General features: G+C 49.0%; 1 protein-coding gene across 26 annotated transcripts; it reads right to left on the bottom strand.

The window, feature by feature from the left end:
- Positions 1–330: 330 nt before the first annotated feature.
- MFSD1 (major facilitator superfamily domain containing 1) lies at positions 331–26,157 on the bottom strand. Of its 26 annotated transcripts, none has more exons than XR_009419057.1 (19): positions 20,528–20,729; positions 20,383–20,435; positions 19,615–19,727; positions 19,201–19,243; positions 18,533–18,600; positions 18,076–18,184; positions 17,534–17,636; positions 16,705–16,803; positions 16,178–16,289; positions 15,658–15,714; positions 14,983–15,139; positions 14,038–14,135; positions 13,047–13,159; positions 12,618–12,665; positions 12,433–12,493; positions 10,907–11,021; positions 10,260–10,681; positions 590–697; positions 331–448 (listed from the first exon to the last, which is right to left on the bottom strand). XR_009419057.1 is itself a non-coding variant. In XM_059479176.1 (18 exons), the coding sequence occupies exons 4-18, from the start codon at positions 19,722–19,724 to the stop codon at positions 10,622–10,624; spliced, it is 1,353 nt and encodes a 450-aa protein (XP_059335159.1). In that variant the 5' UTR covers positions 19,725–19,727; positions 20,383–20,435; positions 21,700–21,794; positions 26,086–26,157; the 3' UTR covers positions 9,452–10,621. The 26 variants fall into 26 exon arrangements, 15 of the variants coding, with proteins under 15 accessions (XP_059335159.1, XP_059335149.1, XP_059335158.1 ...); XR_009419055.1 differs by having other exon boundaries at positions 636–697; XR_009419056.1 differs by having other exon boundaries at positions 636–697; positions 10,278–10,681.

The raw sequence follows: 26,157 nt of genomic DNA, 5'->3' as shown, positions 1-26,157 counted from the left end.
TTAAATTTTTTTTCCCCTAGAATTGCTATGCAAGAACTCTCAAATCCTGCAGAATATTCCCAAGTATTCCCTTGGATTCTCTTCCTGGGTGGCACCTCCCTGTCCTTCTCATTCCTGCTGGATCAGAGCCTTTATTTCATGATTCTCTCAGAATATTTTTCATTACTTTAAACCTTTCCCTGACAGCACCCACACTGTGAACTGGAATTTAACAGAAATTTCCAAAACAGCTCGAAACCGGCCCCAAAATCAGCCTGCAAAGGATGCAGGAGCCTGAAATCCTGAATTATTTTTTCCCAGGAGTCACAGAAGCACCACAGCAGACACAGCCTGAGTGACCCAACAAAGGAAATTTTATTCCAACGATAAAACTTTGGTTTGGTTCCTTTCTTACTGACACAGGGATGGAGCTCCAAACAGAGAAACTCCTGGTGGGCAGCACACGAGACTGGAAACAAATAATAATAATAATTGCATTAAAATCAGCATTTTAAATTTCTGTAAATTCATTAATTGAAGTTATACGTTTTATAATTATATTAATTATTAATTTTATTAATGTTAACAATATTATTAATGTTAATAGAACCTCTGAACATTATTGATGCATCTGCAAACAAAACGAGCACTTGAACCTTAGAGCTCAGCTGTTCCCTGGGAGAACATTTCCCTTCTGGTTTTCCTTCTTCTTTAAAATCTGGAAGGATCAAACACAGCTGTTACAATTGTACATTAACGTCACTTCTATATTTTTGTTTAAAAAAAATGAGTTTGGTGAAAATCTTCATGTTTTCAACAGTGATATTTTCCAAACTGGGGTTTGAAAGGAGCAGGAGAAGCTGAGCTTCAAACCCTGTCACATAAACTGCTACATGGAAATAAAAATACAATTAAAAACTTTGTAAAACACAGTTCAAGCCTTGCTATTAAAGTTAACCTGTTCAGTTCCCATTAAAAAAAAAATTATAAGGATAAGAATCAGTTTACACAACAATCTGTTCTTGTGAAAAACCAGCTCACACCTACAAAGAAAATCCCACCTGCGTAAAACCCTCACTCCCCAAGAGACAAAAAATGTAAATGATCTAAAAAGAGAAAAATGTGAGAAACACATGCATTGGTCATTACCAGGCAATTAGCTGAGTTTCACCAATTAACTAATTAAAGTCACACACAATACCTTCTAATACCATATAAAAATCAACTCTGTAAATAAAAATTCACCCATTCTACATAAAAACCCCCACGTCTCTGTCTATTATGACACCCAACCAGGCTAATTAACTAATTAATTACTGAGATTAATCAGGAGGGTGACACAGGAGAGCAGAGACCTGCAGGGTGCGGCCCCAACCCAGCCCAGGGCCCCATCCCAGACTGGTTTGGACTGGGAGGGACCTTGGGGGGACCTCGGGGCTCCCCCAGCCCTGCAGGGACAATTCCAGCCCGGCCCTGGGCACTGCCGGGAGCAGGGGCAGCTCTGGGAATCCCATCCCGGCCAGGAATCCCCTCCCAAGCCCCCAAACCCCAGCCCTGGACCAGAGCTGCCCCAGCCCTGCTGGGGAACGGGAACGGGGATGGGCATGGGAAAGAGAAAGGGAAAAAAGGGAAAGAAGGGAAAGAAAGAAGGGAAAGAAGGGAAAAGGAATGGGGATGGGGAAGGGAAAGGAAGGAAAAGGGAATGAAATGGGAAAGGGAATGGGGAAGGGAATAGCAAAGGAAGGGAATGGCTGCCAGCCCTGCTCTGCCCTTGGAATGCCTGGCACAGAGTGGGTGAGAGCCAAGCCCGGGAATCAGGGCACTGCAAAAGCACAAATCCAGCCCTGGGGCTGCCTTCCCCCCTTCCCCAGCTCGGGAATGTTTCCCCTGGGATTTCTGGGCAGCAGCAGAGCCCTGGGGCTCAGCCCCATGGATGAGTGCCCAGCAGCAGCTGAGCTCCATCCTCCATCCATGGGGAATCCCAGCTCAGGAAATGAGGACAGAGCCCACCCTGAGCCCCGAGCCCCAGCCAGGGAGGGAGCAGCACATCCCCATTGCTCAGGGGGGCTGGGAACGTTCCCCTGGCTCTGCCCCACCCCTGGGCTGAATTCCCCCTTCCTCCTCCTGCTCCCAGACTGATTTCTGCAGCAGCTCATGAGCAGTAATTAATATCCAGGCAGGATGGAGGAGAGCAGGGTTCCCACTGCTTGGAGATGTTTATTATTTATTCCTCTTTAAGCCCTGTTAGATAAATCCATTTTAAATTACCACATGCTGCCAGGCACAATTATTGTAATTTATTGGGATCATCCTGGTGCTTTATTTCCCTCGGATGTGAGGTGGGGGCTGCAGGAGCAGCATTCCCTTTCCAGAGGGAGCATTCCCAGCCCAGGCTCCAGGCCACACTAATTCCCTTTTTGTTTTTCCAGCACAGAGGAGTCATGGAATGGTTTGGGATCTCAGAGCCCGTCCCATGCCCTGTGCAGGGACACCTTCCCCATCCAGCCTTGGGCACTTCCAGGGCTTTGGCAGCCACAGCTGCTCTGGGCAAGGGCAGAATTCCTGCGCTGAACCTCTCCTGCCTCATTTCCCAGCTGGGAATGGCTCCTCCTCACACATTCCCCGGATTTTCCAAAAAAAAAAAATCCTCCAGCTCTGCCCTGTGTCAAAGACTTCACCTCATTTCTTTAGGAAAACCCCACATTTCTGTTAAAAGCTGCAGCTGCCATTTTCCATTTAACTGCACGAGGGGCTGGGAGCCCATCAACAGCTATTGTAAATAACAGCACCTTAAATAACAGCACCTTAAATAATACCATAAATAAAATCACCCTAAATAACAGCACCTTAAATAATACCATAAATAAAATCACCCTAAATAACAGCACCTTAAATAATACCATAAATAAAATCACCCTAAATAACAGCACCTTAAATAATACCATAAATAAAATCACCTTAAATAATATCACTAAATAACAGCACCTTAAGTAATATCACTTTAAATAACACCACTTTAAGTAACTGCCCTTTAAATAACACCACTTTAAACAAAATCACTTTAAATAACGCCACTTTAAATAAAAGCACTTTAAATAACGCCACTTTAAATATTATCACTTCAAAAAATATCACCCTGAGTAACACCACCTCAAATGATATCACTTTCAATAATATCCCCTTAAATAAAATCACTCCAAAAAAATGTCATTCCAAAAAGTCACTTCAAAAAAAAAAACCCCACCTTAAATAATGTCATCATAAATATCAGTTCAAAAAGCATCACCCTCAGTAACAGCACCTTAAATGACATCACTTTCACTAATGTCATTTTTAAACACCACTTTCAATAACGCTGCTCTGACCCCAAATCCTCCCTCCCAGACCCCTGCACTGAAGGGTTTCACCAGAACTCCCAGGGAAATGCAGCCACGAGGAAAAAAAGAGGAATTTTTCAATGGAGGAGGGCAAAGGGGCTCTTTGGAGAGAAACAAAAGGAACAGAGGATGGGAAGGGACACAGGGGAGCTCCTGATGCCACATCCTGCACTGAGCTGAACTCAGAGTTCAGCCCCAACCCCAATTACAAATCTCCCTCAACAAGGCAGGAAATGGAATTTATTCTCCTATAAGAGCAGCCCCAATTCCAGCCTTTCTCTGTGAGCTTCCAGCTCTGGAGCTTGGGAACAATCCAACAGAATCACCTCAGTGATCAGATCTGTTGTGTGAATTTTGTGCTTTTGAATTCCAGGCTGTGCCCTGCCAGCTGTGAGCAAACAACACCAGGATATTCCCTTTTCTCTGCCATTTAGAACTCTCCATATCACCAGGATATTCCCTTTTCTGCCATTTACAGAACTCTCCATATCACCAGGATATTCCCTTTTCCTCCATGTACAGAACTCTCCACATCACCAGGATATTCCCTTTTCTGCCATTTACAGAACTCTCCATTCCCTCTCCTTTCATGAGCAGAGGGGTAACTCTGGAGTCACCAGGGCAGTTTCCCAACAAGGAATAAACAACCTTTAAATGTTATTTAAGCACTCCCAAGGGCTCCATGAGCTCCCCCAAGCTCTGGTTGAGCTGCTGAGTCCCTCCAGGACCCCTGGGAATGGGAACATTTCATTTCCATGGTTTGGAGACATTTCATTTCCATGGATAACCAGGCCAGCCAGCCCAGCCCAGCATCCCAGGCACATCCCACAACATCTGCCCTTTGGTGAAATACCCAAAAACCAGGAGAAACCAAAGCTCCAGCAGGGCAGAGCCACAGGATGGATCCCTCACATTCCCCAAGCCCTCAGACTGCCCTGGAAATCCAAATTTCTGCTTTCAGCTCCTGCTTTTCCCTCTGGAATACCTGACCACAACCCACACCCAGTATTTCTGACACCTGGCAGATTAGGGGCTTGTGTTTACAGTGAAATAACCAAAAACCAGGAGAATCCAAAATTCCAGCAGTGCAGAACCAAGAGGCAGAGCCCCTCCTGCCCCTCAAGCTCTCAGACTGCCCTGGAAACCCAAATTTCTGCTTTCAGCTCCTGCTTTTCCCCCCTAGAACATTTCACCACAACCCACACCCAATATTTCTGACACTGAACACACTGAGGCCTCGTGTGTGCACTGAAATGACCAAAAACCAGAAGGAACCAAAATCCAGCAGTGCAGAGCCACAGGATGGATCCCTCACGCTCCCCAAGCCCTCAGACTGACCTGGAAATCCAAATTCCTGCTCTCAGCTCCTGCTTTTCCCCCTGGGCTGTTTGACCCGGCCCTCCTGGCACTGTGGTTATTTTAAACACACTTTCAATAAACTGCCCAAGTTGATGCAGTTGGAGCCTGCAAATAAACGAGCTCATTAAACACCCCTGGCACTTAGCAGCATCTCTGGTGGCCAATCCCAGCTCGGGCAGGGCTGTAATTTATAACTTTGATGCCCATTTAATCTGCCCATAACCATCAATCTCTGATTTTTATTGCCCCGTTCTGCAGCCTGAGCAGAAAAGCTGCTCCAATTAGGCCCCCCCAAAGCGACTCTCACAAATAAATACTGGCTTTAGTGTCCCACAGCACAGCTCCCTGGGATCCATTTCTTATTCAGGAATGAAAGAGCTGGGGAAGAGCTTGGTGATGGCAAAAGCAGCCCCAAAAGGGCTGGGGAGCTGCTCTGGGCAGCCCAGAGGGCACCAGGAGGTTTTGGGGTGTGAGATCCCATAAGTGACCCTTCAGAGGGATGGAGATCCCACAGAGCTGCAGCTGGGCCCAGGTTCAGCCCCAGCAGGGAAATGGGAATGTTGGGAATGATGCCTGGAGCAGGGGAGGCTGCCAGGAAAATAAACCAGAGGGAGCCCATTGATACCCAGCGGTGCCAGGCTGCCATTAATCCATCCCAACCCAAGGAGCTGCTGAAGGAGGAGCTGGAATTGTGATTTTCCTCTGTACATCCAAAGGAAAATCATAATTCCAGCTCAGAGCTGGACCCTGCACCCTCTGGAGCAGCAGATCCCTCCTGCAAGGCTCTCCTGGGGAAGAGCATTTCCCACTGAGGGTGAAAATCCAGCTTTGGTCCCAGCCAGGAAAACAAATGGAAGCACCTGAACTGCTGCCCTTTAGGCCTTGATTCCTTCTGGGGATGCCCCTGAGCTCCTGATTCCTGGGGATGCCCCTGAGCTCCTGCAGCCCTGGGAATGCTCCCGAGCTCCTGATTCATCCCTGCAGCCCTGGGGATGCCCCCGAGCTCCTGATTCCTGGGGATGCCCCCGAGCTCCTGATTCCTGGGGATGCCCCTGAGCTCCTGATTCATTCCTGCAGCCTCTCAGGGGGAGCTGCTCTGGGCAATCTCTGCTGTGTCCATAAAAAACCTCGGGCAGGGATCACAGCAGCAGCTCTGGAACTGCTGCATCAAAGCCAAGCTGGCTTTTCTACCTCAAAAGCACAGATTGATCCCCGAGAAAAGCCCCAGTTTGGGAATGTGAACCTTGCTGGCAGCACTGGGCAGGGGGATGTGCTCCTGGATCCCTTTGGTTCACTGGGAGGCCAATTGCTAACTGTGGCAGGCAGTGCTCCAGTGATGGATTCCAAAAGGATGTGCAGGGCAATCAGGCTCTGCTCCTGAGGGCACTAATTGGGTTAAGCTCATCAGCAAAGCCTGGAGAGCAGCAGCCTGGCAAAGGGAGAGCAGGAAGGGCAGGAAAGGGGAAGGGAAAAAAAATTATTCCGTGCAAAAGGGAAAATGTGAGCCTGTGGATTGTGCCCTTCATGTGACACCCTTAAAATGGTCAATGGGAACAGAAATGGCACAAAAAGGGATGGGTGGGGCACTATGGGAGTGCCAGCACGCTGGAATGGTTTGGAGGGACCTCAAAGCCCATCCAGGACCATGGCAGGGACACCTCCCACTGTCCCAGTGTCCAACCTGGCCTGGGCACTGCCAGGGGACAGGAGAATCCTTGGGGAATCCCATCCCAGCCCTGCCCACCCTCCCAGGGAGGATTCCTGCCCAGCATCCACCCAGCCCAGCCCCTGGCACTGCTCCAAGCCAATTCCAGGACACTCCAGGCCAGGAGGAGTTCCCTGTGCCCAAATATCCCAAACAATTCCAGGACAGGAGGAGCTCCCTGTGCCCCAAATACCCCAAACAATTCCAGGACACTCCAGGCCAGGAGGAGCTCCCTGTGCCTGAATACACCAAACAATTCCAGGACAGGAGGAGCTCCCTGTGCCTGAATACACCAAACAATTCCAGGACAGGAGGAGCTCCCTGTGCCTGAATACACCAAACAATTCCAGGCCAGGAGGAGCTCCCTGTGCCCGAATATCCCAAACAATTCCAGGCCAGGAGGAGCTCCCTGTGCCCGAATATCCCAAACAATTCCAGGACAGGAGGAGCTCCCTGTGCCCGAATATCCCAAACAATTCCAGGACAGGAGGAGCTCCCTGTGCCCGAATATCCCAAACAATTCCAGGCCAGGAGGAGCTCCCTGTGCCCAAATACCCCAAACAATTCCAGGACACTCTGGGACAGGAGGAGTTCCCCCTGCAGCCTCCCTGTGCCCCGAATATCCCAAACAATTCCAAGGACTGCCCCAGCAGCCACCTCTGCTCTCATTCCCCATTTGGAGCCATTACAAAAGGACAGGGTTGGATTGGCTTCCCCTGCAGCAGAACAAAGCCCAGAATCCCAAACTCCAGCAGCACCAGTGAGAGATTTTCCCTGGGTTCAGCTCTGAAATAACACTGGCATTACAGCCAGTCCATCATCTATCACTGAATCCATGTCAGAGTCCCAGGCAGGGAAATCCATCCATGGAAATGAGGAGCTGTTGCATTTCCACGGAGCCTGGAGTGCCACCTGTGTCCCCCAGCTCTCCCTGTGTGCATCCCTCATTCCTGACACCTGTCCTGAGCTGGGATGATGGACAAAAATCCCGCCTCCACTCTCACTGCAAACTGCTTGCAGGGATTTCTTTAATCTGAAATCCTGGGAAATTTGCTTTAGGCAGCTCCTCTAAGCAATGTATTTTCTGATAGGATGGGAAATCAAGGTTTGCTCTGGATTTCATCTTCATGGGGGTCTGGAATGCAGGGTGGGCAATGAGGGACACCCAGAAACCTCCTCTGGCCTAACAGAGCCAGGCTGATTTGTTGCTACTGCTACACTGTAAAATAAACCCCAAAATCCATATACAAAAATATCCAATAAAATCAGAAATCCATGTAATGCTTACCTGCAGATATTCTGAGAATAAATTTGGGTTTTTAACGAGATCCTGGAGTTGAAGTAAATTTCCATCAGGATTGAGGGGACAGCTGAGATGTCCCTCTGGGTTTGCCCCAGCCCCAAATGAGCATTTCCCCCCAGCTGCCAGGAGGCTGCTCCTTCCCTGACCTTTTTTGATATATAATATCAAATATCTGTTTTATATATTATATATTATATATATTATATATTATATATTATATATTATATATTATATATTATATATTATATATTAATATATTATGTGAGGTGTGCCAGCTCCACCAGGGCTCAATCCCTGCCCTTCCCAGCTGTGCCCACACACACAGAGCTTTATAAACTCGTTAACAACTCCATTAATTAAGGGCTAACGTTGATTGGGATCATTTGAGGAGCAGCCCCGTGTTCACAGAGCCACAGCTGCAAAATCCAAACCCCAGGAGGAGCAGCTTGGGCAGGGGGAACAGAGCAGGAGTTTTTCCCTTCTGTTCCCTGCAGGCCCCACCTTTGGCTCGGAGAACAGAGAGGTTCAGCCCTAAATCCCAAAGAAATGAGGAAGTTTTCTTCCAAAGGTCAGGCCCAGCTGGATCAGACAAAGCTCATCCACCAGAAGCTCCCCAAGCCCACCCGGGAACAGGAGGAGTAACCACAGAATCCCGGGATCCCTGAGCTGGAAAAGCCCTCCCAGCCCATGGAGTGCAACCTGTGCCTGATCCCCACCCTGTCCCCAGCCCAGAGCTCTGGGGACACCCCCAGGAGTTCCTGGGACACCTCCAGGGATGGGTGTCCAACCCTCCCTGCCGAGCCCTGAGCTCCCTTTCCATGGGGAAATTCCTGCTGCTGTCCACCCTGAGCTTCCCTGCTCAAACCCAGCGGGGAACACCAAGATTCACCCACCTGGAGATAAACTCGGTCCGAGAGAGGCGAGGGATCGAGGTGCTTTTCCCAAAGGCTGGACTCTATCCCATGGAATCCCAGACTGGTTTGGGCTGGAAGGATCCTAAACCCACCCGGCCATGGGCAGGGACCCTTTGCACCACCCCTGGGCACTGCCAGGGATGGGCACCCGTGCCAGACCGGGCCGTGCCAGCACCGGGCCGCGCCAATCAGGCACAGAACGAACCCAAGCCCAGCCCGGAGGGTTTGGATCCCAATTTCCCCAGTGCCGACATCCCGAGGCAGCGCGGGCCGGTGCTGACCTCTAGCGAGGGATGCCTGGAAAAGGGAGAATTCCTGGGACAAACCTCCCGTCCCACCGTGCCCCGTCCCTGCCCCTCCTGCCAAAGGCTCCTCGGGCACTGGCACAGAGCAGGTTATGAGAAACTGGCACAATAAATCTCCGGTTTTGAGATATTCTCAATAAATGTGTCCCCGTGAGGGTTAAAGCCTTTTCCACCGCAGCTCACAGGGGAATTTGTCCCCCAGGACTGGGGCGGGAGCCTGAAGGGCGCAGTAGTGAAACCAAAACGGGAACTGCAGGGTTGGAAATGCAGCCTGGAGGGAGCAGCAGAGCAGCTCCTCCTCCCACCAGAACGTGGCAGAGTTCAAGAGAAGCAGGAGAGCAAAATTCAATTTAATTCTCTCCCTCCCAGCAGTGGGGGCAGCTTTGCCTTTGGATCCTCAAAGAGAAACTTGCCCCAAACTCTCCACCATTCTCAGGGAAAAAATATCCTCAACAACCCCCAAAGGCAGCAACAGAACCCTCAACAAGCAAAAACCACAGGGGCCAGTGTCCAGTGGAAGGTTTTATTTAAAAACACCCAAAATTCACACTCCTACAGGGAAACCAGCCAGCCAAGCCTCAGTGCTGGCTCTGAGGAGCCAGCAAGCACCAGTAAAACCAGCACAGCTCAGGGCAGGGAGCCCCAAGCTGCTGCTCTGCTTTTGTCCTTCAGAATCCACAGCTTTCACCCAAAGGTCCTTCAGGAAAATGAGAGTTTTCCAGGGACATCAAAGAAATCTCCACTGAAAAGTCTCTTAAAACCAACTTTAAGACTGTGAGCGCTGCTTAAATTAAAAAGATTAAATTAAGAATATTCTACATCAAATGCAGCATTTTTATCCTAACAGACTCCTCCACCTGCAGCCAAACACAGGGAAAGGCTCCTGAGCTTTTTGTGGCACACAGAATTCCCTGGAGCCATCCCAGGAAATTCCCCATTCCTGGGGCTCCACAAACCTCCTGTACAGTAAGATCTGCTCTCTTCTCAGGGGTAATTGATCCAATTACCTCGAGGAGTAATTAAACCAAAGCAAAGGGCACTCTGCAGGAGCTCTGGGAACTGAATGAAATGAAATTCCCACTGAAACGATGGGAAAATGATGAGTTCCAGCATGGAATTCAAGGCTTTTCCCTCTGGAAGCAAAACTCAGCTCTTGCTTTAACTCTTTTTATAGTTTTTAGTCATTAACTCTTAAAAACAAATCAGTTTTCACATTATTCAGGCTTGGAGAGGTTATTGCTGTTAGTGCCCTGGGACAAATTCCAAGGTGAACACTTTTTGTCCTTCTGGAATTGGAGATTCCTCTGCAATACTCACTTGGGAGCTCTTCCTCACCTTCTTCTCTCAGGAAAACAAATCAGAGCAATGAAGGGGTCCAAGAGAGGCTGGGAATCCCCACCTCCATCCAGGCTCACCCCAATTCAATGATTGAATTTTCCCATTTCACAGCCAGAGATCCAATCCTGGCCCAGCTACTCACGGAGGCTGGAGCAGCTACTCAGAGGTTCCAGCAGAGCCACAGTTCCCATCAGGATCTCTGCACTGCCCAGGCAGGAGGAGTTTGAGGCAATATTTGAAATCTAGGATCTAGGCTGGCAGCAAAGCACGGAGCATCTGCTGGTGCTGGGCTCTGTGGCCCAGGAAATTCAGATATTCCTGCTTCTCCAAGGGCCAAGCTGCTATTTCAGCACACTTCTGTGGGCCAGGGTTGAGAAACAGGAGGAGTAATGAGCTGGGAGCTGCAAAAAAATAAAATTAAGACATTCCTCAGCTTCTGAGGTGGGCCAGCCTTTGATCCCTTTCTTTCATTCCATTTTTAATTATTGGGAGATTTCCTTCTGAGACCAAATCCCAGGAATTTCACTCAGAAGTGCAGCTGCTGGCTGTTAAAACCAGGCAAACTCTTTAAATAAACCCCTGATTATTCTGGTTTTGGATTGTCTGTGACCCCCTGTTAGTGATACCTGAGCTCCAAGCCTGGACAGGTATTTATTCCTTAAACTAAAGGCATCAGCTTTTGGCAGCAATTTTGCCAAATCATCTTCATTCTGCCTTCTGAGCCTCTCCTGCTCTTCTGCTCTGCAAAAGAAAAGTGGCAGAAAGGTGTTTGCCCTGAGGGAAAACCTGCCCAGCAGGGAATTGTTGAAATATTATTTAATAGTTTAATATTGTTATTTTAATAGCTAGGAAATGTCCTGGGGTATCAGGTGAATGAGCCTGAGATGTGCAGGGATCAATAATTCAGTGTAAATAAAGAGAGAGGCTGATTTCTGCAGGTTCCTTTTATTTCGCTCCAAGATTTCAGTAGAAAGAGAAACCTTTTGCTTTTTCCCAGATTACAATGTGCTCAGGGAGTTCTGTAACATTTTTTCTATCTATTAAAAACAAACTTTCATCCTTAAAATAAACATTACAATACAAAGAGAATCCAGAAGGCAATAAAAGACTGCTCAGCAGTCTCAGAGTTCAGAAATCTACAAAAAAACAAAAGTCCCTTTGAGCATCTGTGGCTCTTTTTGCATTGTGTTGAAAGGACACAAGCCCAAAGCTGGAAATACATTTAAAAAGTGGATTTTGCATTTAGACAGTGACAGAAGCAGCAGCAGTGAGCTGTGGGAGCTCTGGGTGAGAACACAAAATGCTTTTTGCTCAAATCTCCACCTGTGAGCACAGGGGGTCTGAGCCTCACTCCAGGTGCCTGTGGGGAGCAGAGCCCAGCCCAGCAGGAAAAGGAATTTTGGCATTGCTGAAACACAGCAGGGGCTGAGGCAGGGCTGGAACCCCAGGGCTGAGAGATCTTCCAGAGAGCTCCAGAGCAAGCCCAGCCCTGCTGCTGGAGCTCCCACCTGGCAGGGCTTTGCTACTCAACTTTCCTTTCTGAAAGAAACAGGGGACAACAATTACTGCAAACCCTGGCCTGGGGGACCAGACCCCACAGAATCCCTGAATGGTTACTGAGATGGGGCAGCCCAAACCCCACAGAATCCCTGAATGGTTACTGAGATGGGGCAGCCCAAACCCCACAGAATCCCTGAATGGTTACTGAGATGGGGCAGCCCAAACCCCACAGAATCCCTGAATGGTTACTGAGATGGGGCAGCCCAAACCCCACAGAATCCCTGAATGGTTACTGAGATGGGACATCCCAAACCCCACAGAATCCCTGAATTGTTACACAAGGGTGACACACACTGGATTTGGGACATCCCAAACCCCATCAGTGCTGTGATTTAGGCTCAAACCACCACATTTTGTATCACATTTCAGTTTGAGGCCACTGAAATAAAGGAAGGTAAAGAGGAACAGGGCCAGGAAAGGACACCTGGATAATGCTGCCTCAAATATTGACTCACAGGAGGCAGGATATGAAATCCTGAAACAGACTAAATAAAATAAATCCACCAGAAATCAGACTGGAGAAATGATCTGCTTAATCCCTCCAGGACAAACCCTTCCCAAGGCCAGTGACATTTGCTGGCTCTGTACTTACTCAGAAGCAGCTGCTTTTTGCAGTTTTGCCCTTTTCTTTGCAGACCAGTTGAGATCCCCACCTGTAAGAGCAGCAATGGGCACTGAGACCTTTAAAACTCCCCCAGGAGCTCTCAGGGCACTGGGAAAGCAGAAGAATGGTTCCACAGAGGTACAGAGTGAGGCAAGGAGCAGCTGCAGACTCACCTGTGAGGTGATTCACAAAGTACAGCATGACCACAGCTAGCAGTGACACTGCAAAGGCAAAGGGACAGCCTTAGCTGACAATAAATGAACAGGTTTACCCAAGATCTTCATGGTGGCTCTGACTCAGAGGAGTTTCTGCTTTTGTAAATCTCCCTGTGTTCACAGCACGTGGCAATTCAGAAAGGATTTTAATTTTAAACTTATAATTTACACTTTAAAAGGATCATTTGTCCACTTTCACTCAATTTTTTAAACACTGAAACTCTCCATGTTTCAAGGAAGCCCCAAGCACTTCACTGGCTGTGAGCTCACCCCAACACTGCCCCAGCTGGCACCTCTAGAACAGGAATGGTTTCTGTTTTCCAGGAATATGAACCAAAGAGCCCCATGAAGCTCCCTGAGCCCCCTCCCAGCGTGTTCCACACTCACAGCAAACACAGGCACTGAAGAAGACCTCCAGGAACAGGTATCCCCTGGTGTCCAGGATCATGCCAGCTGCTATGGCAATCACTGCCAGGCCCAGGTTCTGGATGGACTGCATGCTGGGACAGAGCAGAGCAGCAGGGATCGCTTTTCTCAGGAAAATGGATTTTCATTTCCTCAGTGGCACTGAGCCCATGGAGCTGCACTGCCCCCATTTGCTGGGACATGGGGAAGCTCCTGTGCCTCCCCCAGCCCCAGGCTCTGTCCCAGCCCCCATCCCAGAGCAGCCAGGAGCCCCTGGAACAGCCTGGAGGAGCTGGAACCAGCAATGGGTGGGATCTGCTCAGACTCAGTGGTTCCAGAGTGCCAGGGACCAGGGGATGGTGTGGGATGGAAGCACCTTAAAGCTCCCCCAGTGCCATGGGCAGGGACAGCTCCCACTGCCCCAGGGTCAGCCTGGCCTGGGACACTGCCAGGGATCCAGGCTCTGGGAATCCCACCCCAGCCCCTCCCCACCGTCCCAGGGAGGAATTCCTTCCCAATGTCCCATCTCAATCTCTCCTCACCGAGTTTAAACCATTCCCCTTTGTCCTGGCACTGCAGCTCCTTGTCCAAGGTTCCTCCCCAGCTCTCCTGCAGGTTCCTTTCCCTGGAATTCCCAGTTGCCAAATCCCACCCATCCCTGCCCTCTGGCAGCGACAGCCATTGCCTGGGTCCTGTCCCCAGTCCCTCCCCAGCTCTCCTGCAGGCTCCCTTCGCTGGAATCCCCAATTCCCAACCTCCCACCTGTCCCTGTCCTTGTGTCCTGTCCCTCCCTGCCTTGTCCCCAGTCCCTCCCCAGCTCTCCTGCAGGCTCCCTTCGCTGGAATCCTCAATTCCCAACCTCCCACCCGTCCCTGTCCTTGTGTCCTGTCCCTCCCTGCCCAGCCCCTCCCCAGGTGACCCCACAGCCTCTCCTCCCCTGCAGGGTGCTCAGTCCCAGCCCTGCCATACTCACAAGCCATAGGCAGTTCCCAGCTGGTGCTCGGGGACCACAAAGGCCACCATGGGCCACAGGGCACAGGCCAGCAGGGAATAGGCCACGCCCAGCAGGCACTGGGGACACGGGGACACAGGGACAGGTCACAGCAGGGCCCCCTCCCAGCTGCAGCCACCATAAACCCACACATCCCCGCCCTTCCTCCCACAAGGAGCTCAAGAAATGCTCTGCGCAGTGAAATTGTAAATAAATATCCACAACTGGAGCTTCTGCTTCCAGGAATGAGCCCTAAAATTAACTCTGTTAATTTAAATTAGTTAATGAATGAGCACCCAGAGCTGCACCTCACTGGAAAAATGCTTGAAAATCAAAGTTTTTAATCCCTGCCCCACTGATGAGCACCATCATCCTCAGCTCCAAACAAACATGTCAGGAAATCTGCCCTCAATAATGCAGATTCTTACTGAGGTTCCAACCAGCACATTACAGGCAGTCTGAGTAACAGTAATAAGCTTCAGAAATAAAATAAAAGAACAGTTTTTAGGAGAAAAGTGAGCAGTTTGTATAACGGTAATAACCTTCGGAAATATATTAAAATAACAATTTTTAGGAGAAAAGTGAGCAGTTTCAGTAATAGTAATAACCTTCAGAAATAAACTAAAAGAACAATTCTTAGGAGAAAAGTGAGCACCTGGCACAGGGATTTAGTAATACAGTGAGGAATCTTTTCCACCTCACAATATATACAATAATGCAGTGCCAACCCCATTGCTTATTTTACATTTATGAAAAAATATTGATATTTTATTTCTATTTAGGTCTGAATCCCAGAAAGAAATATCTGATATTTTATATCTGTTTAGGTTTAAATCCCAGAATAAATATTTGCTATTTTATTTCTATTTAGGGCTAAGTCCCAGAATTTAATATTTAATATTTTATTTCCATTCAGTTCTGAGTTACCATGGCTATCCAGGGGTTCCAGAAGGTGAAGGCCAGCATGATGTGTGAGGCCAGAGTGGTGACCACAGCACACAGCACCCAGATGATGTTCTTGCCAACTTTATCCACCAGCAGGCCAAACACTGGGGACATGGGGGCTGAGATGATGTACACGATGCTGCAGGAGAGGGAAATTCAGCATTCAACACCCCCAGGGCCCTTTGCTCATTCCAAGGCCAGAAGGAAAAAGCACCCCACAAAGAAATCTCAGTAATTTCGAATTCTCAAAGGGTTTGAGGACACGAAGTGCTCAGCATCCAACAGTGACAGACTCAGAGCCCAGCCAGTGTTTCCTTGTGGGGTTTTACTGCTTTGGGCTCTGGCCACATCACAAATTCACCCTCAAACTGCCCAAACTGAGTTCCTTTAGTGCTGTTATTAAACTGCTTTTATCACTCAGAAAAGAAGCACTAAATACTAAAATAAAACCCTCCAGAGCTTTTTCTTTCCAGTGTGAACATCTGTTTTTAATAAAAACCACATCCACATTTCCCAGTTATTCCTTGGGTTGTGTGAAATTATTTCTCCACTTAAATGCAGCTCACAGGAGAGCCCAAATCTCTTCCCACCTGCCCAGAACCCAAAAATCCACCCTATACCCTGGCAGTGTTCCTTATTAAATCAAGCACCATGTACCTGTTGATTGCACTGGCTTCTTGAGGGGAAAATCGGAATTTTTCAATAAAGAAAACCCTGAGGGAAGGAAAAAAATTATTTAGAAAAATGCAGACTTGAAGGACGTGAAATCAAAATTAAGTTAGACAAAGACACGAGAATCTCATGTACAAAAATATTAAACAGAGCTTTGACATAAATATCCCAGATTTTTGTCTATAATTAATTTAGGAGCTTGCTGTCAAACTCCACTCATTTTAATTTAAGGATCATTCAAATTGCACTTTGGGGAACACATAAAAAGTCCATAACCAACATTTAACCCAAATAATGAGGTACTGGATTGTAAATATGGAAGGAATCCTACAGGACCCCAAATTCCACCCCATGTTTTAAACCCGCATCCAGTTTTCATCAGGAAATCAAACATTCCTCGTGCCCCTGAGTTTGTAATTCCCAAAGAATGTGAAGTTTTTAAGCATTTTAGTGACAAGCTTGGCCAAATTCCAGGGGAATGGCTGGACAAGTGAGTGGCACTTACTTCCCCAGGCCAATGAAAGGGAACACTGCAGCGTAGTAACAGACACAGATGACAAAGATGAGCCACAAGGACAGGGAGAAATCCTTCACATCTGTCAGCTTGATCACCTCTCCTGCAGGGGGGAGACACAGCATGGCAGCAGTCAGGATGGACACAGCTGGGAGAACACCCAGTGATCCCAAACCCCACCTGCACCACGGCCCTGGCTGCAGGTTAAAGGTCCCTTCCCTCCAAACCAGTCAGTTCATTTTTAATTGCCCTGAGTTGTCCCACATGGAAAACCCAACCCAGCACACACTGACAGGGAGGAGCTCCGTGGTTCTGCACCCCAGCTAAAGGAAATCAACTCCAAGGAAACTCAGAACCAGTGGCACAAACTGGTGCAAACTTTTGGTTTTATAAATAAAGCAGCTGGCAGAGCATCTGCCTGCTGAGCTGGTGTTTAAAACTAAAACTCCACGTAAAAATGAGCTAAATAGCTGGTGCATTCCAGGAAGGGTCAGCTCCAGCTCAGCCCCAGCACTCACCTGTTTTCCCCTGTTCCTTACAAAGCAGCTTCTCTGCCCTCCTGTCCAAGTAAGCCAGGATCAGAGCACAGCTCAGTGAGAACAGACAGGTGACCCCACCTGGGGAAGGCAACACCACATGGTCAGCTCACAACTGCAGCAGTGATTTGGGGATCCAGCCCAGTCAGAGCAGGCTTTGTTGGGCAGGTCAGGTACACCGAGCTTAGCACCAGCTCCAAGGTTCAGGTGGAAAACAGAACCCTGACACATGGCACACACCTGCCTTGGAGCACAGACATGCACATGGATTTATTTTATTTCAATCATCACCATCACTCCCCCTCAGCTCCTCATCTGCCCCTGGCAGGAACAGAAACAAACCTGGCCTCATTCCCAACACCAAATCTCCATGTCCATGGCTCTGAGGGAAGGGAACACACCCCAAAATTGTTCAAATTCCCTTTTACAATCAGATAACCACAAGCAAACTTTGACACTCCTCAGAAAAGTTTCCAAGCCTGTCCTTTGCTCAGAGGATGTGAAATATTCCATCTGCACAAGACACAAACTTGAACTTGGCAGCCCCAAAAATGCCACAGCATTTCAGAAGCTGCAATAACCTGACAGAAAATGAGAATATGATACAAAAGATGCTGGAATTGCTCCTTCTAAGCTCAGAGCTGTGCTGCTTTTAAGTAATTAATAAATGCTTTTCAGACAGAAAATGAGAATATGATACAAAAGATGCTGGAATTGCTCCTTCTAAGCTCAGAGTTGTGCTGCTTTTAAGTGATTAATAAATGCTTTTCAGAGATTAATAAATCAGTAACACACACAGAACATCACTGACCTATGAGCAGAGCCAGGCCGAGGGTGCTGGGACCAGCATAGCCCAGGAGATCCTGCACTCTGGAGTAGATCCATCCCATAATGTTCATGTTCACTGTGCTCCCCTAGGCACAACAGAGCCCCGTGAAGCACCCAGCACCTCCCAGCCCCAGGGATTCACCAGGAGTGTCTATTATTAAAATGCCACCCAGGGGACAGCAGGGAAAAGCATCCAGGGGATTCCCTGCTGGGCTGATAACAAATCCATCATTCCAACGAGGATAAAACATCACAAACTGGAGTTTGTACAGGTCTGGAGGAGTTTTCACTGGTGAGAAGTGCATAAATCCACGAGCTCATAAACTGAGCTGAAATGAACAGATTTGATCAAACAGGATTCCCAGCTGCCAGGGGCAGGGAAAAGCCCCTTCTGTCCCCAGGGGAGGAGCCATGGCTGCCACCACTGGTGAACACCCCCAGCCCCAGCAGGGTTAACCTGCAGTGCTGAAACCCCCAAAAGGAGCCCCAAAGGAGGCCCCAGCCCTTGTGCCCACGCCCACTCACAATCCTGGCCATGCTGAGCTGCAATCCAAACACCAGGTTGAGCTCCTTGCCCTTGAACCAGCTGACAGCATAGGTGTTCTGGGCCACGGCCAGGGACTCGCCCCCAATCCTGCAAAAGCAAACACAGCACTGCAAAGGGGGCCGGCCAGGGCAGGATGCCAGAGAAACCCCTGTGCACAGGCTGATAGTGCAGATCTGTGTACACAGAAAGCAAATGGAAGTGCAGGGATTGCAGAACAACTCCAGAGGGTTTGATTCAGCAACTCCTGGGTTTGGTTTTTTAAGTTACACAATGGAAAGAACTGGAGATCCTGCATTCCCCAGCTCCAGAGGGCTCAGATGCTCAGTTTTGGCTCCAAGTGGCAGCACTTTTCCAGGAGAGCTTTCCAGGGTTGGTTTTTGTAGTTTTCCAGATGGCCTTACCTCAAAGAGCACAAATGTGCCCTTCCAGACTCACCCAAAAATGAACCTGCCCACTTCCATCAGCCAGAAGGTGTTGAACAGTGCTCCCAGAGCAAACACCACCTGCACAGCAGCAAAGGAAAATGGTGAGTGTGCATTTCAGGCATGGAACAAGGCAGAACTGGCTGAAAACAGGAACAAAAATAGGTTTCCCTTCCCACATCCATTTCCTGCTCATCTTGGTTTTTGCTCCCTCTGCTGTTCATCATCTCCAGCCTGGCCCACCTGGGACTGGGTTATCCTCAACCAATTTCACATCCAACATATAAAAATGTGGGTCCTTCCCACAATTCCAGCCACACTCCAAGGTGAAATGTGGATCCTTCCCACAATTCCAGCCACATCCCAAGGTGAAATGTGGATCCTTCCCACAATTCCAGCCACATCCCAAGGTGAAATGTGGATCCTTCCCACAATTCCAGCCACATCCCAAGGTGAAATGTGGATCCTTCCCACAATTCCAGCCACATCCCAAGGTGAAATGTGGATCCTTCCCACAATTCCAGCCACATCCCAAGGTGAAATGTGGGTCCTTCCCACAATTCCAGCCACACTCCAAGGTTCCCCTTCCCACCAGAGCCCAGGGTTCTCCCATTCCAGCTCTCTACAGTGAAACCCAACCTGCAGGCCCAGCCCATGCTCTGCTCCCTCCCTTGCACTCACCTGCCCAGCACACACAAAAATGCTGAATATTACAGTGCCCAGCCTGCAAAGAGAATAAAATCACTTCATGCACAACCACAATCCTTTATTTTCCTTACAAAACTCTATTTTAGACCTGCAGCAGGGAAACAAGGGGAGGTGGATGGGCAGTTAAAGGGTCTGTGCCATAAATTGTGCAGCTCAATGATTCCCACAGAGAACAGGTAGTACAAAGTGCTGGGTTTGAAACAAATTTATTTAAGTTATAAAGGAAAGGAAGCTCATCTATATTGTTAAAAAATCTTAAGTTGAGTGGGAAAAATATTGAAGAGGTTGATTATAACCTTGATAAGCTTTAGAATATAAAGTCCAAACCTCCCCTGCAGTTTTAGCCCAGGGTTCCCTGCACAGGAGAGGCACAAAGGCTGCACTCACCGGATCCCAAACACTCTGTCTATCAGGAAGCCCCCAAAGAAGCACAGCACCACGTTGGGCCACGAGTACCAGGCATAGAGTGCCATGAACTGGGCTGTGTTCACCTTCATGTCCTGCACAGCACAGGGGCAGGGGGAAAAAACCTTATTGCAGAGTCAGCATTCAGGAGGAGCCAAGCAGAAACAGCATTTCCTGTAATCCACACAATTCCTGATGGACTGGGTGGAAAGGAATTATTTTGTTCCAAGCCCTTCCACTATCAGGGGGTGCCCAAATGGTCTTGGGCACTGCCAGGGATCCGGGGCAGCCACAGCTGCTCTGGGCACTGCCAGGGATCCACGGCTGCTCTGGGCACTGCCAGGAACCAGGGGCAGCCACAGCTGCTCTGGGCATTGCCATAGATCCAGGGGCAGCCATAGCTGCTCTGGGCACTGCCAGGGATCCACAGCTGCTCTGGGCACTGCCAGGAACCAGGGGCAGCCACAGCTGCTCTGGGCACTGCCAGGGATCCACAGCTGCTCTGGGCACTGCCAGGAACCAGGGGCAGCCACAGCTGCTCTGGGCATTGCCATAGACCCAGGGGCAGCCATAGCTGCCCTGGGCACCCCGTGCCAGGGCCTGCCCACCCTCCCAGGGAACAATTCCCTCCCAAATCCCAGCTCCCATCTCCCCTCTGCCCCCGGACTCCCTTCCCCGCTGCCCCGTTAGCCCATGCCCACACAGAATCTCACTCTCCGCGTTTCTCAAAGCGCCCTGAGCGCGACTCACCCGCTGGACCTGGGTCTGCAGAGCGGCCGGGTTATCGTAGCAGAAGTAGCTGCCTGCGGGGAGAAGGGGACACCTCAGGGCTCCGTCCCGGCCCCCACACCCCAACCCCCCCCGGCACACGCCGCCCCCCGGGCCCGTGCCGCACCGAATCCCAGGAAGCACATGAGGGCCAGGACGAGCAGGCGGTGCGGGAGGCGGCGAGGGTCGCAGGCGGCGGGCAGGGCGCGGGGCGGGCCGGGGGAGCCGCCGCAGCCATCGCCGCCCTCAGCGCCCAGCAGCGCCCGCTGCTCCTCCGCCATCGCGCCCGCCCACGTGAGCGCCCGCCACGTGACACCCGCCCGCCACGTGACGCCCGCCCGCCACGTGACGCCCGCCCGCCACGTGACACCCGCCCGCCACGTGACGCCCGCCCCGCGTGACCCCGTTGCCATGGCAGCGCCGGGCCGGGGCCTGCGAGAGAGGCCCAGGGAAAAGGGAAAGTGAGACGTGAAATAAATATAAAAAATGGAAATGGAAACTGTGAAAAACGAAGTTCCGTTTTTTACGTTTAGTAAGCTTTTTAAATTTTTACGAGTTAAAATTTAAAAATTTTACTAAAAAGCCAGTATGAGACGGCAGTAAAGCAAAGGGTTAAAAACAGCCGGGTGCGTGGCACTCAGCCAAGAGCACAGCTGCTGTTCTGCAAACACCCTTTAGTTACCAGTTCTGTTGTATCAGCCTGATACATAGCCACAGACCCCCATGTCAGCATGATATTGTATGAAAAATCCCTTCACCAGGATCTTTTCTCCTGGGAAGCTGGGAAGCTTCAGCTTCTCCATGTTTTGCTGCTTTGGAATGGGATTTGGAGAACTGTTCATCCAGCATGGGAATTGTTTTTAATTGATGGCAAATCACAGCCAGCTGTGTGTGGTCTGTCACAGGTTTTTATTCTTCATTCTTGTTCTAGCCTTCTGGCTTCTTTCTCTTTTTTAGTATAGTTTTAATATAATATCATAAAATAATCGACCTTCTGCAAACTTGGAGTCAGTTCTCATCTCTCACCTCATCCTGGGGACCCCCACAACAGCACAACACCTTCCTCATGCATAGTAAACTTTTCCCCAAACTCATTTACATGCTCTCAATGAGGCACAACCACTTGTGATTTAAGCCAAAGGATTTATTTACCTTTCCAAGGCAATAATAATTTATTTACCTTTTTGAGGTGTAGAAAGCAAAGGGCTGAGTTTTACCTGAGATGCTGAAGAACACATTCACCTCCCAGCCACCCTGTCATGAATTTGGTAAGCAACCATGGAAGAAAGTCAAAACAACCTCTCCAAACATGCAGGTATCATGTTGTGAATCAGTGCAGACTCCTCTGGGACATCAATCACTTCATTTCCCTTGGTACATGTCTGTTCAGAGACCTGCCAAAAGAGAGATGTGTTAATAAATGAATCATGTTCAACTGCTCCAAACTCCTTTAGATTCCTTGAAATCTGAGCATCTCAGTTTAGCACAGTGGCTGTGAAAAACATGGTCTGAAATTACAAGGCTTCCTTGGAAAAGCAGTTGTGCAACAAATTTGAGGGTTTCAGTGACAAACTCAAGGGTTTCAGGGACAAATTCAAGGGGTTTTGTAAAAACTCGAGGGTTCCAGGGAAAAACTCAAGGATTTCTGTGACAAACTCAAGGGTTTTTGTAAAAAACTCAAGGGTTTCTGTGACAAACTCGAGGATTCCAGTGACAAACTCGAGGGTTTTTGTAAAAAACTCGAGTTCCAGTGACAAACTCAAGGATTTCTGTGACAAACTCAAGGGTTTTTGTAAAAACTCGAGGATTTCTGTGACAAACTCCAAGGTTTCATTGCCACTTGAGGGAGCTCAAAGATAATTGTCCTTGCAGAGCCACCTGGAGTTTCCTGATTCCAGGGAGACAATTTCTATCCACAGGTCAAACAGATAACTGTGGGGAGCAAAGCTAAATCGAGCCTGGGGTTGTGTTTATCTCGTTGTGTGTAACATCAGGCTCTTTATCAGAGAGTGAGAAACTACAGCCATGCATCCAGAATATTTAACAGGAGCAAAAGACAGTTTTCTATTTGTAAATTCCCAGTATTTGCCTTTCCCCCATCACCTCCACCTTGCCCTTGGCTGTCTGTGATGTTCCTGTGAGCTCACATGCATTGCAGTGAGCGTTTACATCCCAAATAAATACAGTAGATTGCTATTAAACTGAGGCTTTAGAATGTTGGTTACAGATGCAGTTGGTGCCTCCCCATAAATCAGAGCTTTTAAAGTGCCATATGATGCCAAATGCTGTGGTTAGCAGCAGCAGATGGAGGAAATGCTGTGCACAGAACTTTATGGGGGCCATAAAACCCTCGTGGCCTCCCCTCCTTGCCCAGATCAGGTGCAGGGAGCACTCAGGACAGCAAACACTCCCAGGAAACAAGGAAGAATTTCAGGGTTCAGCTGCTCAGAGCCATTGCTGCCCTTGGGGAGATGTTTCAAACTGCAGCGAAGCAGGAGCTGTGTTCCACATGATTAAACTGACTCCACCATCATTGCCCCATTATCCATTTCCTGAAGGAAAACTCATCTTTCCCCCCAAAGGATGAGGGATCTGTCACACACAGGCATGCAAACAGTTTTTAACCCCTCCACGTGCTGAGGAATGGGTTATTACAAACCTCTGTCTCACTCAAACATTACTGGGTGTTTGTGCACCATCCCAAGGCAAGTCTGATTTGTTCAGAGTGCTGGGACTAGGCTGAGGAAGCTTTTCTGCCCTCTCTGAGAGCAAAGATCCTGGCCTGAGGCAGCTCCTGTGGCTGGGAGGGATCCAGTGCCACACAAACAGCTCCTGCCTCTGCTGAGTGCCACGAGCACAGGTGGGGTGGGTTTGTGGCTCCTGGTGTTAATAGTGTTCAACATTGTTCTGATCCTCCCTGAAATTCACAGCTCCTCCCAAGGGCAGCTGCTGCCAGGCTCCTTCTCCAAAGCCAGCTCAGGTAATGGAGTGGAAATTCCCCCCAGAAGAGTGTAGGAACACATTAGTGATGTGCAGCTTCTCAGCCAAGGCAGGACTTCCAGGAGATTTTTCTGATGTTCCTGGCCAGGCTGGACAGGGCTTGGAGCAGCCTGGTCCAGTGGAAGGTGTGGGATGAGATGATTTTAAGGTCCCTTCCCACCCAAACCAGTCTGGGATTCTGTGATTCTGGGAATTCAGAGGGCTGTGGGGACTGTACCTGAATTTCTGGGTAACACTTGAACTTGGCTCTGTGCACAACTTTCCTCTGTGCCTGTTTTCCTCAGGGTACACAAATTCCTGGTGGACCTTATCAGTGCTAAGTTCTAAAAATCCCCAAGTTATTTGGTGGAAATAGTGAACAACAATAGTTCCTGAGAGCCACTGAGCATTTCCATAGTTCATCTTTGAAAAGATGCCTTCTCAAACATTCACACTTCTTAAAACTCTCATGTTTCTTCCAGCAGGATGGACATGAAGGGTTCCAGGACATGAAGGGTTCCATAGCTCAGCCCTGGAATTTCAGGAGGGAGCTCTGATCCTGACTCAGATGCTGCAGGGTGGTGCCACCCAGGCTCAGTGCCCTGGGAATGAAGGAAGTTCCCACCCTGGCTGTTCCCTCTGCTCCCTGCCCTGGCTGAAGGCCAAGGAGAGCTCACTGTCACAGGGCTCCTCATCCTCTGGAGAAGGCAGTGCTGGAATGGGTGCCAGAGGGAGCTGCTCCCTGGCAGTGCCCCCTGGCATCCCTGTAAGCACAGGAGCCCTCCTGTTCCCACAGCCAGAGCTGGGGAACGTGGGATCTCAGCACCTCAGGACTGAGGTGCAGAGAGGCCGAGACCACCCTTGGGGGGCTCGGGAATCCTGGAATGTTGCCAGAAGTGTCTGGTGGCAGGACTTTGATCCTACACAGGAGACGACGCCTGTATGAGGATGGGAGGATTCCACTGGGTGAATGGTGAAGGGATAAGTTAATTAGAGTGTAAGACACAGGGTTTAGGATTTTGGTACAGGGGGGTCTAAAGAAGTAAGATGGAGGAATTGGGGCGTGTCCTGTCCTTCTTCTTCTTCTTCTTGGCCTCCATCTTCTGTGGTGATGGTGGCACTTTGGGATTGGTTATTACTAGAAGTGCACCGGTTAATAAGGGTAGAAGGTATTGGGGAGAAATGATAAATATTGTACACGTAACTTCGGGTATAAAGATAAGTGACCGCCCCGGGGGCTCGCAGTGTGCTCATGGCTGGCTTGCTATGCAGACCTCTGTCGGGCTGAAAGAAAATCTTTTAGATAAACAATTAATAAACACCAAGACCGAGACAAGATCAGAAGTCTCCTCTCGTCCTTTGAAGCGTCGGCTCTTCAAGGCCATCCCTGGGCCTTTCCAGGCCACCTAAACAGCACAGAAAACTTACAGGGGAACACCCCAAGAATCCCCAAGGATCCAGCTCCTCTCCCAGGCTCCTGCAGGCCCCTCTCAGCTCTGCTCTCTCCCTCAGCTCCTTCATTCCCAGGCACATCTCCTGCCAGCCTCCTGCTCTTGTCCTGCCCAAGGCTGAGCATTTCTGCACATCCAGCAGCTCCTCCTCAGGCATTTCCTCTGCCCTGAACGCTGCTGGAGCCTTTCCAAGACCTGCCTGAGGTGGGCTGGACTTCTTTCCCTCTCTCTGCTGCAGCCTGGAGAACTTTCCAAGCAAACAACTTTGATTCAGTGGGCCTGTTGTTCCCTGAGCTTGAATTCCTTTGCTGATACACCTGATCCCTCACTTTCAATTCATTCCTCCCTTCAGTGGAATTCCTTCTCAGCAGCTCTCCCAGACCTTGGAGCGGAGGAAATTCAAGTCAATTCCATCCCTGTAGTTGACATGGCTATGTTAAATATTCTCATTGGGTTGAGATGGTTTAAAATAAAACCAAAAATGAAAAATCACAATTATTCCAATAATCCTGAGTCATTTCCATATATCCAGCTTTATCTCTGAGTATGAGGCATTGCTTCATAACCCAAGAAAGTGATACTATGGGGGAAAAAATCACAGAAAGCTCTAATTTTGAGGAAAAGAGAAAAGGTGGGAAAGGGGGAGCATAATCATTTCCTTATAGGCAAAGAATTGGAAACAAGCTGGAGAGGGGATGAAAAAACCATTTCACAAACTGATAATTCAAATTAGAGGACAAGAAATTCTGCCTAAGTATTCGTTAAAGTAAGGGGCTGGAGAGGGAGGTGAAATGCAATTTTCTTTTTCATTTCCTTCAAAGAGTGAATGAGAAATTATTCTGCACAGCAAGAAAAAAAATCCCTTGTGATCTAATTCTGAAAATATATCGTTTCCTTTAGAAGCATCTTGCTCAACACTTGATTTCACAGTTTCACTGACAGATTACAATTCTTTGCATTTTTATATCCCTGACCTCCCCACCTTGTGGTTTCCAAATGCAAACAATTTCCTCAATATTATTCATGGCCTGGCAGAAGGAAACGAGAGTTGTTTCCCATAACTGACAAGTGAATAAATCCAAGTGCTCCGGGTGAGTAACTGGAATACTCCCCTCACCTTTCCTGGTACACAGCCAGCTCATCCCACTCAGGAAGTGTGAAGGGAGTTATTCCTAGCCCAGAGTGTCAAGGAAAGGCCATTCCAGCCTCCCTGGCTTGGAAATGTTGTCATTTCTTAGGGAGCTCCAGGACTCACCTTCCTCCCTCGAGGCAGGGAAATGGTGCTGTGCTTTCACCACCTGGGTCTGAGCTGCTCCTGGGCTCCACA

The sequence above is a fragment of the Ammospiza nelsoni genome, chromosome 10 (genome assembly GCF_027579445.1).
Source record: "Ammospiza nelsoni isolate bAmmNel1 chromosome 10, bAmmNel1.pri, whole genome shotgun sequence".
NCBI lineage: Eukaryota > Metazoa > Chordata > Aves > Passeriformes > Passerellidae > Ammospiza > Ammospiza nelsoni.
This window is presented reverse-complemented; position numbering and strand designations above follow the sequence as displayed.

What these genes read in the sequence shown, in the direction of transcription:
- MFSD1 (XM_059479164.1), bottom strand. Translation starts at nt 20,681, where the DNA reads ATGGCGGAGGAGCAGCGGGCGCTGCTGGGCGCTGAGGGCGGCGATGGC. An exon ending in GTGGGCAGGTTCATTTTTGG is followed by an intron (nt 18,185 to 18,532) that starts GTGAGTCTGGAA and finishes TTGCTTTTGCAG; the next exon opens with GATTGGGGGCGAGTCCCTGG. An exon ending in GGAACCCCTGGATAGCCATG is followed by an intron (nt 14,136 to 14,982) that starts GTAACTCAGAAC and finishes CCGTGTCCCCAG; the next exon opens with TGCCTGCTGGGCGTGGCCTA.